Source organism: Papaver somniferum, chromosome 4 (genome assembly GCF_003573695.1).
Source record: "Papaver somniferum cultivar HN1 chromosome 4, ASM357369v1, whole genome shotgun sequence".
Lineage (NCBI taxonomy): Eukaryota > Viridiplantae > Streptophyta > Magnoliopsida > Ranunculales > Papaveraceae > Papaver > Papaver somniferum.
Window position 1 is genome coordinate 102,348,884 of NC_039361.1, and position 17,632 is coordinate 102,366,515.

The window sequence follows — 17,632 nt, forward strand, 5'->3', positions numbered from 1 at the left end:
ACGATTTGAAGAAGTGAGATAAAAGAGTCTTGTTATGTCGAGATCACCCTCGTAACAACCAAGATAAAATATCTAATTGCTAAAAGGTGCACTTTTATAGAAGCAGCCACGAGGGTGACCTCGTCACAGCATGACTTTGAGATAAAACAAGAGAAACAAAGGTATTTTTGCATTATAAAATAAAAGGACCAAATATAAATTCATTAGGTGGCCCAAACTTTTTATAGCATTGCTCGATCGACCTCGCATGCGTTGCTATATCAAGCATGTTTTTCAATGTTAGTGATCAAAACTATAAGTATTGATTTCTAGTCTACTATAGCTAAGTCTCGGACTAGGATAATAAGTGTAGTTGAGCTCAAGGACTTCATGGCGATTCATCATACAAGTAGAAGAACTACTCAAGGAACCGGTGAAACTTCTCGACAAAAAGGTATGTGAAGACTTGGACTTATCTATCACTCAAAAGTCTATCTATTCTATCTCCTACTTCTTGAGACAAAAAGACGTATGCTATATATATAGACTTAGATTATACACATTTGGTATTTAGAGCCGAGTATACCTCGCCTATCTGTATCTCGAAATATGTGTTGGTAAGCTTTTCGCTCGACCAAGTTTATCTTTACCTAGTGACGAAAGTCATGATATGTTTCAATCACTTTGAAAATTGCTTTGAAGAGGAATGGTGTAACAACTATATGACGTCCTCTAAGAATGTTTCAATGATTGGAATGAGAGTTTAGATTACATAACTAATGGTGGACATAAGTATTGTTGTGAAAACACGCATGTGCATAAGTCATATTCCTTGAACCAAAGTTTTCGAACTTTGTTGATCAAGAGAACCGGAAGAATGGCTTGTTGCCAAGTCCGCGAACTGCCGAACTTCTCATCCCGAGAAATTCTGCTGGAGTTGACAAACTAGTTGCGTGAGTACCAGTCCGCAAACCCAGTCCGCGAACCAGATGAAAGTCTTTGCCGAGATTTTCTGCTGGAATTTGTAAAATCTGCCCGGTTGCTTAAGTCCGCGAACCTAGTGTGCGAACTTAAGAAGGTTATATATATCTGAAAATGATTTCTGAACTTAAACTTATAAAGACTAAGGAATGCAATTTGCAAACCGTGGCTATAAAAGTTCATGAACCGATTCGAGTGAATCAATTCATCTTTGCTTCAATTGTGTCTTGTGTAGTACATAAGATTTCCTTGCAATTGAACAACTCTCTAACTAGTTCATTTGAGTCATTTGAACTAGTTATGGTGAAGAAGAACATGCACTACACCATTTTTAGTGATTAGCAACTGCAGAGTTCAGTTGAACTAGTGGGAGGGGAACTGGTACGAAAGACGATGTTGCAAAATTTCGCAACGACTTATAGCCGTTGCGAATTTCCGGTCGCAACAGTTTAAAACTATTGCAACGAAAATTTGTCGCAACAGTTATAATCAGTTGCGAAATTAGAGATCGCAACAGATGTAAACAGTTGCGAAAGTGGAATTTCGCAACAATCTGCTGCAATTACGAAGTTTTTTGCAACAACCAAAAAATAGTGGTTTTGACTAGTCAAACCCTAGTTTTGACCCGGTCAAATAAAGTCAAAATCAGGTTTTGAACATGTCAAAACCACTTTTTCAAAAAAATAAATATATAACCAGAATTTAGTTCTTCATCTTGGAAATCATTCCCCTGCAACAATTTCAGGAAGATTTACAGTGAAATTCTTCAGTTCTTCTTAGGCAAAACACTCAAAGCATATAACCACAAGTTTCCAAGAGACATAACAATACATTGCCATTTCATACATTGAATTATTAACAGTCACCATCATTGAACTTAGGCTATTTATGAAATCATAAACTAAAGAGTTTTTCCGTATACCTCTGAAAAAGAATGACAGAACAACAACTTAGGCAATACATGTAAGTTTCTTAAGTTACAAGTTATAGCTAGAAGTATTTCTTAAGTTCCATGGACATACAAATTCTATGCAGTATCAAAAGAATGACAAGTATATAAGTATTTTCTAAGTGTGATAGCAGTAGTAGATACAATCTTAAAGGCACCGGACCTGGAGACAAGCTCAACATCATTCAGAAAAATATAGCTTCTTGTTTCTTCATAACCATCCTTGTAAATAGTGGCACTTATTGCTCATATGTGCGACCTGCAAATCCCATATACACCATGAGTAGTCCTTGTCAAAAAGAATTGCAAGAGTAATACGAGGACACAAATAACAGTTCTCCTGGATACTTAAACTAAAAAAGGTTAGCTAAAAAGACTAGTGGTAAAATTATTTTTTTTGCCAGTTTCTAAGTGATTTCAGAACTCGAGGACCATTGTTTTTCTTCCATGTCTAAGTTTAATAGATCTGAACAAGGTTAACTAAAACAAAAACTAGCAGCAATTATTTGTTTCCATGTTTCAAAGTAGTTTCAGAACTTACATACCTATTTAGCCAAACCAATATTTTTTAGGATGATAAGTTTCCTTCATTAGTCATACCCCACTCTTCTTCAGCTTCATTACTGTTTACAAAATACAACACCATTTGTAAAATCAGCATCGACCTCAACAGCCTCCTCTTCCTGGGTTTTCTGCTCTCCGTTCTTCAACCTCCTGAGACAACAAAGTGATAAAAATCAACATCCAATTCCCATCACAGAAGATAAGAATAAGAAGATGGATCACAAGGATAGCTTGTGAGGAAAATTACCATTTTCAAGTGGTTCTCTTCTTCATTAAGTTGCATTGTTTGGATATTTGATTTCTCTTTGTAGATTAGATAATCTTATGCAGCAGGAGGATGAATTCTTCTACAGGGAAACAACCAAAAATGTTAGCAATGACTGCACAGTGCATACAACAATCATATATTTCCAGAAATAATGGCTCTTATTAGCCTATGCAATTTGAGTAAGAACTACAAACAAATACTTAGAACTGAAAACTGGTACATCCCTTATTAAGATAGTATACTAATGCCCAAAAATCATACCGGGATAATATATTTTAAGGTTACAAAATGGTGTGGTGTTCGTTTGTTTTTGAGAACATGTGAAGAAGCATGTAAGCATCAAACTAAAGACGCGCACTAACAAACACTATAAGGGAAATGTAAAATGGACACGCCACTGCGACAAATCACTACGCATTTCCTTGCTTCCTCTAGCATAACAAGCACATGCCAAGTTTTGACATAACTCCATTACAATTTTGGTAGAGAAATAACAGAACTCTCAAATCAGGATCACGACATTGACACCCATACATAGGGCTTATTGATCCCTATGAGATACATTTTATCATATTTTATTGTCACAAACAGTCGACACTAACCATTTCACAAGACAATATACCAACTGTACTTGCTTTTCAATAATCTCATAGTAGATGCTAAACTACAGACGACTCAAAGTAACATAAGTAAGAATCTTAGAATAAGAGACTGATTGGAAATGTACGGCAGCAATATATATTTTCACAAATGTTAGCAAGCGCAAATGATAAAATGATTTACCCAACCAAGCTGATACAGACACCCAGACTATGATCAACCGTAGAAAAATCAAATTTAAATTAAGAAAGATCCCATTCGTAACAGCTAAGCCTACACTGATTATCCACTCATCAATTATACGTCAAACCATTGATTTTATTATATTGATACTGAAACTGTCCTTATTATGATGATCAAAATCGAAGATCATTCATCCCTAATAACAGGACTACTAGAAATCCAAAATATAAAAAGTTAACTTTGTACTTTATATCCCACATGTTCAATAAAATAAAATCAATCAAATTAAGACTGCAACCACTGAATAGGCATTTACTGGCAACCAGAAACAATCCTACATGGAGTACAAATTTGACATTTCAACCGGAAGACATAAGTATTCAAGCATATTCAGACAACGTAACCATTTACTATTGAAATGATAATTTAAAGTACCAAGAACAGAAACTCATATGTCACAAGCTGGGTTTCAAAAGCACTGCTAGTATTAGCAGGATTTATGAAATTAAGGTCAAACCTTATGCATGTGCTGAACTTAGACATAATCTTAAGATTCTTAGCAAATCAATGATTGGGAGACAAGCACCTATCATATTTTTTTTTATATGGGGTTAACAATCTTAGATGTCATAAACAGTCACCGTATAGATTAACAGAGCTACTTGGACAAACCCATCGTAAAATTTTCAAAACAGTAAACATTTCTTTTGAGTGATTTCATACATAAAACTGAATCACTACAACTACTGAGATTAAATAGTATCACAAAAGCATCATAGAAAAGATTAAATAATCCAAATTGAACTTGACTGAGATTGAGATTAAACCTCATAAATTGAGTAGACGAAATCTGCCTCCTTTTACTCTTTCGATTGACAACACATATGATCCAACCTGAGTAGGGAAATAACGGATGACATTGGATGTGTTTCCTCTCCACAATGATCCAAACCCTTTTTCCTTCATTGTTCGTCCAAAACACTATCCAATTCACTTGTAGGATTCAGAGAGCCTGCCTAACTTGATCATCTCATCCTGGTTCTGGACCAACCAAAACACAATAAACATTTCTCTACTAAAAGGCGAATTTTCAAAATCCACAACACTAATCAAACATTCCACAACAACGGAAGTTAACCAAGATACAAAAACACGACATACCCATGTGCCTCATTAAATTTCATGATTTTCTCCATGTACCAGTTCTTTCTCTACCTATCATATCTCTCCCTTGCATCACAAACAAAAAATTAGCCACATCATGCATCACTTTCCTCCAAGCTTTCAAGGTAGTAGTCATTGACATCTTCTAGTCACATTCATTTACAGCAAATATCAAATCTTTAGCATTGATTTTACTGCAATACCAAATTTTATCATCAACCAAAACAAAATTAAGACATCTTTACCATTAATTTGACATTATTACAGTAAAATCAAACAAATCATAGGTTGAATTTATATCTAATTGAAAAGGAAAAAACAATCAATCAAAACTAAGGTTTGGTTTATATCTTTGTTCTACATCTGACATTTGAAGAAAAAAACCCCAAATTACCTGAAAGAGTTAATGACTGTCAAACTGGGTTTATAAAGAAATCTTCTAAAAAATGAGAAGGAATTTTTGGGGGAAATCTCATGCCAACAACACCCACAATAACAGAGAAAAACACTTGTAATCGATTAACTCTAATTTCTGTAGTTAGGTCGAAAATTTATAAATCGTAGATGATTTGAGAATGAAAACATGCTATGGGTAATCTAGATTATAACATGGTGAGCATCTATCAACTTAGATTAGAATCGGGTTAGAGATTTTGAAGAGGAAGAAAAAAAAACTGAATCTAGGGTTTACTTCATAAAAGTGAAACAAAAATGGAGAAGAAACAATTCATTTGCTGGTTCTTCTTCGACGAAAATGAAGGTTTGGTTCTAATGAAGATGATAACGACTTCTTCGACGAAAATGAAGGTTTGGTTCTAATGAAGATGATAACGATGTTGGTTGTGATCAAAAGAGGGAATAGCCAGGGAGAACGAGAGAGAAATAAGAGAATGAGATGGAGAATGGTTATTTCCGATATAAAAGAGATAGAGAACCGAGTCAACTTTCTCGAGTATCTGAATGGGCTGAATAGTGAGTCAGCTAAAAGTGTGGGCAGCCACACTCACGATTCGCACGCCTACAACTGCACTCTGTTGCGAATCGTAACAAAAATAAACAGTTGCGGGTTTTGTAACAAAGCTTAGCTGTTGCAAACATTTCGCAACTGAAAATTCGCAACAGAGACAAAGCTGTTGCGAAATCTAGTTACTAATCCTTGAATTTGGTGTAGTGATGGTTGATACGAAATGCTTTATGGCTAACCTTTTGGTTAACTATTGTTGAACCAACAAAGTACACGTTTGGTTACAGTTAACAAACCTAGAAGTGTGCATTTCATTTGTGTATAACAAGCTAAGTTTTCGAACTAACGGCTGAGAAATGTTAGCTTGAATCTAAATCAGGTTTTCATCTAACAGTGGATATTGATTGCTTTGTAACCAAGGCAAAACCCTGATTTGAAAGACTATATAAGGGGACATCTAGAAACTTTGCAAAACTAATCCCCACACCTTACGTGTGATACTAGTTTGCATGCTAGAGTCGGTTATCCTTTAACCTTGGGTTTTATTCTTCTAAAACCTGGTTAAACGACTTAAAGACTTCATTTGGATTGTGAAGCCAGACCGATACTACTTTTATCGTAGTTGTGTGATCTGATCTTGCATCTTCTATCGTACGAGTACAATCATATTGATTGGCTTGAGATTGATATCTCCGATAGGCAAGATATAAAAAGTAATCACAAACATCTTCGTCTCATTGTTTTTGATTCCGCAACATCTTGTTTCGCTACCATACGATTAAGATTGTTGTGAGGTGATTGATTAATCTAGGTTGTTCTTCGGGAATATAAGACCGGATTATCAATTGGTTCCTGTTTGCCTTGATTATATATCAAAAGACGGAACAAAAACTTTAGGGTTTTTCTGTGGGAGAAAGATTGATCCTTTGATAGACTTGTCTGTGTGAGACAGATTTGTTTATTGTCAAAGGCTGCGATTTTGGGTCGTAGCAACTCTTAGTTGTGGGTGAGATCAGCTAAGGGAATCAAGTGCGCAGGATCCTGCTGGGATCAGAGGCGTAGGGAGTACAACTGTACTTTGGATCAGTGGGAGACTAGTTGGGGTTCAACTATAGTCCAGTCCGAAGTTAGCTTGGAGTAGGCTAGTGTTTGTAGCGGCTTAATATAGTGTGTATTCAATCTGGACTAGGTCCCGAGGTTTTTCTGCATTTGCGGTTTCCTCGTTAACAAAATTCTGGTGTCTGTGTTATTTCTATTTCCGCATTATATTTGTTTATATAATTGAAATAATACAGGTTGTGCGTTAGATGAATCAATTGAAGAATCTGACCTAACAGTTATTGATTGATATTGATTGACACTTGGATATTGGTCTTTGGTACCAACCAAGTTATTCCTTTTGTTTGATTAAAGACTCGTTGATTTCTATTAGCTTGAGTAAATCAAAACAATAGAGAAATATTAACTCCTTGAGATACTTTTACCTAGATTGAGTCTTACTGTCTAGTTGATTCTCTAGAAAGTGTTTCGGAGTTAGTCCATACAGATTGCTTAGCGAAATATTGGATGGTATTTTTATACCCCCGCTTTTTCAATTGGTATCAGAGCAGGCAAACACGTTCAAGACCTTACAAGTCTGTGTTTGTAACAATCTGAGTCTGAGGACATAATCTCTTACGCATACCAATATGCCTCCTAAAGCTTTCAACTTTGTCAGTTGTCTTGGGAATACCTCAAAGGATTGCTCCTTCGTTGATTCTTCCGAATCCAGAGGTAGGAAGATTGTCTCATCTTGTGTTGACCACTCTTCCTCCAATGAGACATTGGACACAATGGCAAAACATGAAATAGAGCTCACCAGAATCGCAAAAAATTCTACTGAGTTTGTTGATCCTCAGAATCATGATCAACTCATCGATGAATTCGAAAAGTCTATTGACCGAGAACGTGTACTTTATAACATTATTGAGTCCTTCTTTAAGGATATTGAGAAACTTCTTCAAGAAACTAATTTACAGCGTGAAAAAATTAGTATTCTCGAAAAGGTATTTAAAGAAGGCTCAATTAGAGAGAAACGCTTAATCAAGACGCATTCATCTGATCTCGACAGACTTTGTGTTGAAAAAGAGAAACTAGAAGCATCCCTTTCACTAGCCCATGAACGTTGCAAGTCATTGGAAAAGGATAACCCTGTCTTAAGGAAAAATTCTTTTGTTCAAACTGTTTCTGTCATACAGTACATGAAGAAACCTTCTCCAGGAGAAGATTGTGTCAAGAAAAGTTTTCATAACTTACCATCTTCTCACAGGGTTGTGAAGATAAAACAAATGCCATCCTTTGCTTCTCCTCCACAAACCTGCACTTTCTGTGGAAAAGGAAATCACTATGCTATCCGTTGTTTTTCCAGGAAGAAATAAATTTCTAAACTTCGCAATTTGCTTCTTTCCACTGTCAATGGAGTAAATAGTCAGACAACTACTGCAGTGAACCTCTTGCTCACAGGGAACCGGGAGTCTTATAAAAATGATATCTTTCTTAGAAATCATGACAGGACAGTGGTGCATTCAAGTGGTATAAATTCTTGTGCTACCAACGAAAGCATGTCTTGTTCTTATAAGAACAACTCTGATAAATCTAAGTATAGAGTATGGAGACCCATTTCGGAAAATCCCCAGACCAATCTCTAGAGGTCCTAGACTTTGTAATCAGAAAGGCTCTTTTCCTGTGCTTCCAGGAAGGGCTGTGAGACATTTCCCTAAATTTGGAAACTGCCAAGGGAAGACAAGAAATGCTGAGGTCAGATATCCTGGAGGAAATCACAACTATTCTCTCAGAGCTTATGGTGAGACTATGTCTCCCTCTGCTACCTAGTAGCAGAAACTTCCGTTCTTGTATCTAACTTGAGAGATACAAGGATGATGTCTGTGGGATGCTCAAGTATTTTTCTGATTTTCATCGGTTTGAATGTTTGATATGTTGATGTAATTTTTCAGTTTTTTCTTCCTTCATCACTGTGACCGTTTGGAGATGGAGAATCTTTGAAAGCAACACAATATGCAGTGTTTCTGATTTGGTCCATTTATTGGCATATGGGTTGGCCCACGAACGTCCATATCTCCTCAAGGAACTCTAGGGTTTCTATCTAGGGTGTACACATGAACATTTATATCTCATATATGCTTTAGTTTATCTTCAGAAAGGAACTCAATGGAAACTGTTCCAAAAGAAGAAGTTAACCCTACTGTAGAGGATGATCTAAAAGGATGTGATTCAGCTCAAGATTTTATTCTAAAGAAGATGCTTGAAAGGAAAGAGTATAACTCTTGGATTGGAGAATATTTCAAGGATTTAATTCTCATTCAGAATGAAGTAAAGAACGAACTTGCTAACCTTCAACTGCAGATAAACCAGCATACTGATGGGCAGTCAAAAATCCTTGGTACTCAGAATATCTTGATCAGGAATCAGAAGAAAGTTATCCTTGACTGTGCTAAGCATCGGCACTTTGCTCGCATTGTTGATCGGAAAACTAACGTTCTAACTCATGAACATGGTGTCTCCACGGTCAACAAGATCAAGGATATCAGTAATTCCTATTTTTATGGACCAATTCAGAGGAATGAAATCATCAAGGAACACTGAGTTTTATTTATGTTGCCTAGTATGTCTTCTTTTTGGTTTAGCTGGAAGAATAACTAGTGCTTTGAATAGCAATGATTGTGACTATACATAGCTATTATTTTTCATCTTCATGTTTTTAGGTTTTTTGGTTTAAATTCTAAAACTATGTGAAGGATGATGTTTTGCAGTATTTAATCTTTATGATTTGTTATATTGCAACTTGTTATGGGATATTGGTGTTTACGTCCGTGAACTATGTTGTCCCATATTTTGTCAAAAGTAAAGTCGTTCGTGATCGGTATTCGTTTATTGATTAAAGAATGAATGGACTTTTGACAAATACAAAAGCTAAGCCTATATTTTCAATATTTGATGAAAGATAGGTTAAAATCTTTTGTGAAAAGATTATGTCTATTGATTATTGTTATGCATATAATGATTGAAGGTAGAATGAATCCTTGTGTATTCCACAGTATTGATCTTCACTGATCCATATTTTATGTAATACTGTGAGGCTCCGTAATGTGTCTTATGTTGAGCACGATACAAAGAAGTTGATTAGTGTTCGATTAGCTTTGTTGGTTGTTCCGTAAGATACTTTATGTTGATCATTTTGAACTAAATTAATCATCTTGTTTGGTTATTTAGTTATTACTCCATAAGTCTCTCTTGTGTTGAATATATGAACGATTAAGCCAATCACCCTCGAATGGTTAACTTAGTCATAGCTCCGTAAGTTTACTTATGTTGAGCACAATGAATTAAATTGATCACTTTTTGTGTTTAGTTTGATTATGTATTCCGATTAAGTTAATCATGGGTTTACTTATGATTAATTTAATTGAGTTTTTGGATATAAAAATCATTCTTATGGTTTTGGTGTCCAATGAAATCCTTATTTTCTTTTTGAAATTAAGGTCGCTCGTTGTTGTTCCCTTGGGAATGACATCAAATGGGGGAGAGTTATTTTGAACTTGTGCTTAATGGAAATATCTTGAGGGGTGTGCGATTGTGGAATTTTAGAGGGGTTATCTTGTATCTTTAAACTCCTTGATGAATGCTATTAGCTTCGGCTATATGATTGCATCTAAATAAGATGATGTGTGTTCTTTCTTTTTAGTCATGAAATGTCTCTTAAGGAAATTTCATTATGATCCCGTTCTTGTACCTTTGCCAATTTTATTGACAAAAAGGGGGAGAATTAATATCTAGTTCACACTACAAATACATATGGTTTTCGGATCATTGTGTAAGGGGGAGTGGTTCCCATGTGAGATGGAGTATTGACTAAGGGGGAGTGATACATATCACCATAGTATTATTGTTAAAGTTGTGATACAATTGAACTTTGACGCTGTCTAATAATACTATGACACTGTATAATAATGATCGAGAATTATGTTTTCTTATTGTTATAGCTACGGATCTTCAACAACGGTGATGCTAAACTTACAACCTTTGGGATCGTTGGAGAACTTGGAAGTGACGAATATTTCGAGTAATGTTGAAGATTATACATGTGGAATAGGATCTACTAAAGTTTCATTATCTTTTTTGTATTCCATATGTATTGATAGTTTTGTCATTAAAATTGACAAAGGGGGAGATTGTTAGAGCATTGCTCGGTCGACCTCGCATGCGTTGCTATATCAAACATGTTTTTCAATGTTAGTGATCAAAACTATAAGTCTTGATTTCTAGTCTACTATAGATAAGTCTCGCACTAGGATAGTAAGTGTAGTTGAGCTCAAGGACTTCATGGCGATTCATCATACAAGTAGAAGAACTATTCAAGGAACCGGTGGAACTTCTCGACAAAAATGTATGTGAAGACTTGAACTTATCTATCACTCAAAAGTCTATCTATTCTATCTCCTACTTCTTGAGACAAAAAGTCGTATGCTATATATATAGACTTAGATTATACACATTTGGTATTTCGAGCCGAGTATACCTCGCCTATCTATATCTCGAAATATGTGTTGGTAAGCTTTTCGCTTCGACCAAGTTTATCTTTACCTAGTGACTAAAGGCATGATATGTTTCAATCACTTTAAAAATTGCTTTGACGAGAAATGGTGTAACAACTATATAACGTCCTCTAAGAATGTTTCAATGATTGGAATGAGAGTTTAGATTACATAACCAATGGTGGACATAAGCATTGTTGTGGAGACACATTTACGTATAATTCCTGTTCCTTGAACCAAAGTTTTCGAACTTTGTTGATCAAGAGAACCGGAAGAATGGCTTGTTGCCAAGTCCGCGAACTCTTTTCGCGAACTTCCGAACTTCTCATTCCGAGAAATTATGCTGGAGTTAAAAAACTAGTTGCGCGAGTACCAGTCCGCGAATCGGCGGAAAGTCTTTGCCGAGATTTTCTGCTGGAGTTTGTAAACTCTACGCGGTTTCTTAAGTCCGCGAACCTAGTGTGCGAACTTAAGAAGGTTATATATCTGAAGATGATTTCTGAACTTAAACTTATACAGATTAAGGAATGCAATTTGCAAACCGTGGCTATAAAAGTTCGTGAACCGATTCGAGTGAATCAAATCATCTTTGCTTCAATTTTGCCTTGTGTAGTACATAAGATTTCCTTGCAATTGAACAACTCTCTAACTAGTTCATTTGAGTCATTTGAACTAGTTATGGAGAAGAAGAACATGGTTGATATGAAATGCTCATATGGCTAAACTTTTGGTTAACTATTGTTGAACTAACAATGTACACGTTTGGGTACGGTTAACAAACCTAGAAGCGTGCATTTCATTTGTGTATAACAAGATAAGTTTTCGATCTAACGGTTGAGAAATGTTAGCTTGAATCTAAATCAGGTTTTCATTTAATGGTGGATATTGATTGCTTTGTAACCAAGGAAAAACCCTAATTTGAAAGACTATATAAGGGGACATTTAGCAACTCTGCAAAACTAATCCCCACACCTTACGTGTGATACTAGTTTGCGTGCTAGAGTCGGTTCTCCTTTAACCTTTGGGTTTATTCTTCTAAAACCAGGTTAAACGACTTAAAGACTTCATTGGGATTGTGAAGCCAGACCGATACTACTTTTATCGTAGTTGTGTGACCTGATCTTGCATCTTTTATCGTACGAGTACAATCATATTGACTGGATTGAGATTGATATCTCCGATAGGCAAGATATAAAAAGTAATCACAAACATCTTCGTCTCATTGTTTGTGATTCCGCAACATCTTATTTCGCTACCATATGATTAAGATTTTTGTGAGGTGATTTATTAATCGAGTCTGTTCTTCGAGCATATAAGACCGTATTATCAATTTGTTCCTGTTCGCCTTGATTATATATCAAAATACGGAACAAACTTTAGGGTTTTTCTGTGGGACACAAATTGATCCTTTGATAGACTTGTCTGTGTGAGACAGATTTGTTTATTGTCAAAGCCTGCGATTTTGGATCGTAGCAACTCTTAGTTGTGGATGAGATCAGCTAAGGGAGTCAAGTGCGCAGTATCCTTCTGGGATCAAAGGCGTAGGGAGTACAACTGTACCTTGGATCAGCGGGAGACTGATTGGGATTCAACTATAGTCCAGTCTGAAGTTAGCTTGGAGTAGGCTAGTATCTGTAGCGGCTTAATACAGTGTGTATTCAATCTGGACTAGGTCCCGGGGTTTTCTGCATTTGCAGTTTCCTCGTTAACAAAATTTTGTTGTCTGTGTTATTTCTATTTCCGCATTATATTTGTTTATATAATTGAAATAATACAGGTTGTGCGTTAGATCAATCAATTGGAGAATCCGACCTAACGGTTATTAATTGATATTGATTGACACTTGGATATTGGTCTTTGGTACCATCCAAGTTATTCCTTGTGTTTGATTAAAGACTCGCTGATTTATATTAGCTTGAGTAAATCAAAAGAAGAGAGAGATATTAACTCCTTGAGATACTTTTACCTAGATTGAGTCTGACTGTCTAGTTGATTCTCTAGAAAGTGTTTCGGAGTTAGTCCATACAGATTGCTAAGCGAAATATTGGGTGGTGTCGTTAGACCCCCGATTTTTCAAAACTGACCAAAGCAAAAAGATAGCAGTAAGTTGGACATACTGGTTAGGGGTTCCATCTTCTATCACCAAATATACCTATCAATCGAATAGAGTTGATATTTAATTCTTCTCGTACTGATTAGGGTTGCAAAAGAACCAGTTAGGAACTGAGAAACCGTATTGAAACCAAAGTTAATGAGTCAAATAACGATTTGAAAATTTAGAATTGTTAGATCAACAAAACAAGTACCAATTTTTAATATAATTCCTGACCGAACTGTCTCTAAAAATCGACTAGTCTAAGCCATATATTTAATCTAATCCTAGTCATTTAAAGTAAGGTTTTAGTTTTGCTCTCTCACAGTCTCACCTAGTCGACTAATAGCGCATTTGGATACAAATCTGCTTCTCCAGAAGTAGAAGTCAGGAGCAGAAGTCAGAAGCAAAAACATTTTGCTTCACAAAAAGAAGACTTTTCTGCTTCTAGAAGTCGTTCTGAAACATTATTGCCAAACTGAATTTTGACATTTTGACTTCCAGCAGTCAAAATGTAACTTCTGAGTGTGCATCCAAACGCGCTATAACACTTCACTTCTTATTTTCTTCTTGTCCACATCTTCTTCTTCATCACAGCCACCACCACCACTCACTATCACAATTACCAACACCATCCACACGAATCACTCCACCGCAATCACCACCATATTTTTTTATTTTACTTTTTTAATTTCTTTAGTGCATCTTCTTATTTATCCTTTTTAACAACAACTTTAACACTAACAATGAACATGCTATTGTTTTTTTGAACAAGTATGAATCGTATGATATATCTTTTATTTCGAATTGGGTTTAGGTTATTTTTGTTGAGGAGGGATGCGTTGACAGGCTTGTTATTTACAAGATATAACATGCTCCTGTGATTGTTGGATGCTAAAAAATGCACGACTGAGATTATTGTTTTCCGATCTTGATAACTCGGGTTGAACTGGGCTCCATAATCAAAGTTGAGTTCTAATCGTCTTTTTTTTATTTTTCCTCTCTCCCATTAGTTCGATGTGTGGACAAATCAATGATGATTTAACTTGATAGAATCTGTTAATGAAGAGTTTTAGTTAAGGTTTCCAATACGTTAAAGGAATTGGTTGAAGGATATTGGTGAAAAAAAAAGAAAAATATTTTGATGACATTTAGGTCCGATGACGGTCGATGTGGAATTATGTATAGTTTTTGATCAGAGTGAGTTTTATGATTCTTCAATTCTTAGATGGATTAAGAAGAACTGAGAAGGCTATATGTTGGTGCAAAATTAATCACCCCAACAATCTTCGAGATTTGTATGTGTTGATTGAATCTCCAACGTTGCTTTACTTCTCCAGAATTGTAGATGAAAGATGAGGGGGTACCTGCAAAGACACTCCGATGATTGAATCTCCACCGTTGCCTTCACCAACCATTTTCTGAACTTCCGTCACTAGAATTCGACAAGATTCGGTGTTATGTCCATGATCTCGATGATACGCACAATATTTACCTCTATCTCTTTTATCTTTCGTTTCTTCTGACATTGGCTTTGGAACAGGAAGAGAATCTTTGACCTTTTTGAAGAGTTCTCCCAGCCCAATGTTTATACTTGTAAATTTCTCTTTCTCTTTACCTTGATCTCTTCTTGATTCTTCTCCGTTTCCGGTTCTACTTCGGGTGTTATCAAGATTTTTCTTTTTCGAACCGACCTCTAAATGTTGTTTTTGTTTGACGTGTCCTTCGACCTCTGGGCCTTTTGCACGTGACAACTTTTCTTTCTTTTCTTTCTGATCTCTACCATACCTATCGGCTCGGTCGTACAATTCTTTGAGGGTTACGACCGGATGAACTGTTAGAGAATTGTAAATTCCAAACTCGTCATAATCTAATGCATTCTTGTACGCTTTTATTACGAGTCCAGGATCAACTTTTCCAACTTCACTAACTTCCTGGCGAAACCTCCTTGTAATATCAATAATACTTTCACCAGCATCTATGTGTAAAAGGAATTAATGGCTGCTTCTTTTCTTATTTCCGAGGTTAATTTTGTACTGCTCAAAAAACGCATCCGACAGCATTCCGAAGTTTGCTAACGAATTTGGCTCCAACTGTGAAACCAAGTTAAAGCCTTACCATTCAAAGTCATCGGAAAGGTTCTGCAAAGTAACTCGTCACTGAATCCCCATAGACTCATCGAAGCTTGAAAATGTTGGACGTGTTCCACTGGATCGCCATTCCTCCCGTCGAAGAATTCTTTAAATTGAGGCAGGATGAAATTTAGAGGTGGTCGAAACTGCTTTATCCTGTTAGTAAACGGTGAATCTATCGATCTTTTCATTGATAAGATTTGTTGTCTCTCATCCTGGGACTGTTTATGGGACAACGCTTCTTCAATCATTTCGTCAATTTTCTTTCTACTGAGGTGATTGCTTCATGGTGAATCACCTTTGGTTTCTCTACGGATCCGCTCATTCCTGACAGGTTCAGTTCTTCATTCTCGATGATCTCTTTCACACATGGATCTCTTAGAATGATCATCATTAATATGATCGTCCCTATGCCTACGCCTGTCACGTCTTCTATGACTTGGGCTTGCTTGCCTATCCTGATCGATCAAATAGTAATTATCAACATCGGGTATATAACGATCATGATAGCTACCGTTACGGTGATCACCACTCTGGTAATCGCTCCTTGCATTCTCAACTCTTCTTGCATTACTTCGATTTGGTCTATGATCGTTAGGGACTTCCTCCCTTCTACGCGGGATATCATGTTCTCGTCTAATATGACGATTTGACATTTCATTTTCGGAGTGTGGAATAGCTGCATCTTCGAGCTCTTTTCTTTTCTCCAATGTAATTTGGAGTCACTTGTTCTCTCTTTCCAACTCTTGAAAACTTTCGCGTAACGTTAAGTCAATCGAGGTTACTCGTTGGTTGTTAACTTGTGTAACCCGCATGTTGTTAGCTTGCGTGTCTTGAGGATTGTTAGCTTGCGCAGCTCGAGGATTGCTAGATTGCCCAACTTGTAGGTGATTCCTCACACCTATATTAGCAATGTCCCTTTGATGAAGCTACCGGATGCTTGGTTGTTGGTTTCAATTACCTCCCAGACGGTTGACGCTGTCACTATTGGTACGGAAAGGTGATCTACGTCCCCAAGAATTGTTTCCTATGAATGCAGGAGTGGATCTGTCATAACGAGCTCCCGACATTGTTGATGAAACTGACGTTTCTCTTCCATCTTGAAGGGGTGGGACGATAGTGCTCCGTATTGTTCGACCGATGACACCTTGAGTTGCAAGATTTTCGGTAGGTGCATTTCTGGTCCCTTCATGCTGATTTGCTTGCAAGGACTCAATGTAACTTTTCTTGTTTTGTTACCTTTGCAACACTGTATTTGTAACAAAAAGATGTTCCTGTTACGATGTTCTCTGCAACACTTGATTAGCTGTTGTTGTTTCTGGACAGATCTGAACACGGCGCTAACTGTTGCTGTTTCTGAACAGATCCGTAACACAGAGTTAACTGTTGCTGTTTCTGAACAGATCTGTAACAGAGAGTTAGCTGTTGCTGTCTCTGAATTGGTCCGCAACACTTCAACTAATTGTTGTTGTTTCTGGACAGATCTGTTACGAGTAGAGAACTGTTGCAGCGACTTTTCAGCAACGTCTCGCATCTGTTGCATAAACTTCTCTTCTGAAAAAGCTTGGAAAAACAACTTCTTTCGCAAGGTGAGCACGATCAAGGGTTTGGTTCCCCTTAGTAGATGTTGGCGCAAAATTAATCACCTCAATAATCTTCGAGATTTGTATGTGTTGATCGAATCTCCACCGTTGCTCCACCGTTGCTTTATTTCTCCAGAATTGTAGATGAAAGATGAGGGAGGTACCTGCAAAGACACTCCGATGCTTAAGTCAGAGAGAGATCTAGACAGGTTTTTTAGAGAAGAAAAGTAATTGTGATTGTGTACCTTTTGAGTTGGTTTTCAGCCTCTATTTATAAGTAGAAACCAAATCTAGTTGTTATGATTTGTGATTATCTCATATAACCACCAAGATTTACCCTTTTCTTATGAGATTTGTAGTTATCTTAAATAACCACTTAGATTTGTACTTATGTCCACAATATTTGTGTATATCTTGGAAGATTCAAGTTTATCTTCATCATATTTGTGCATATCTTGAAAGATCCATGTCTATCTTCATCATATTTGTGCATATCTTGGAAGATCCATGTCTATCTTGTCAAGATTTACATTTATCCAAGAAGATTTATGTTTATGTTTATAGATCTGGATATATCTTGAG

General features: G+C 36.5%; 1 protein-coding gene and 1 long non-coding RNA gene across 4 annotated transcripts; both read right to left on the reverse strand.

The window, feature by feature from the left end:
• Positions 1-1,895: 1,895 nt before the first annotated feature.
• Positions 1,896-5,556, reverse strand: LOC113274114. Of its 3 annotated transcripts, none has more exons than XR_003322796.1 (6): positions 5,083-5,556; positions 4,686-4,754; positions 4,352-4,565; positions 2,721-2,820; positions 2,455-2,623; positions 1,896-2,168 (listed from the first exon to the last, which is right to left on the reverse strand). It is a non-coding gene; the product is annotated as an uncharacterized LOC113274114 (long non-coding RNA). The 3 variants fall into 3 exon arrangements; XR_003322795.1 differs by having other exon boundaries at positions 4,686-4,882; XR_003322794.1 differs by having other exon boundaries at positions 4,686-5,556.
• A 9,107-nt stretch (positions 5,557-14,663) lies between these two features.
• LOC113272891 lies at positions 14,664-15,718 on the reverse strand. Its single transcript, XM_026522681.1, has 2 exons — positions 15,454-15,718; positions 14,664-15,313 (listed from the first exon to the last, which is right to left on the reverse strand). Exons 1-2 carry the CDS (start codon positions 15,716-15,718, stop codon positions 14,664-14,666), a joined length of 915 nt encoding a protein of 304 aa, XP_026378466.1.
• Positions 15,719-17,632: the final 1,914 nt, after the last annotated feature.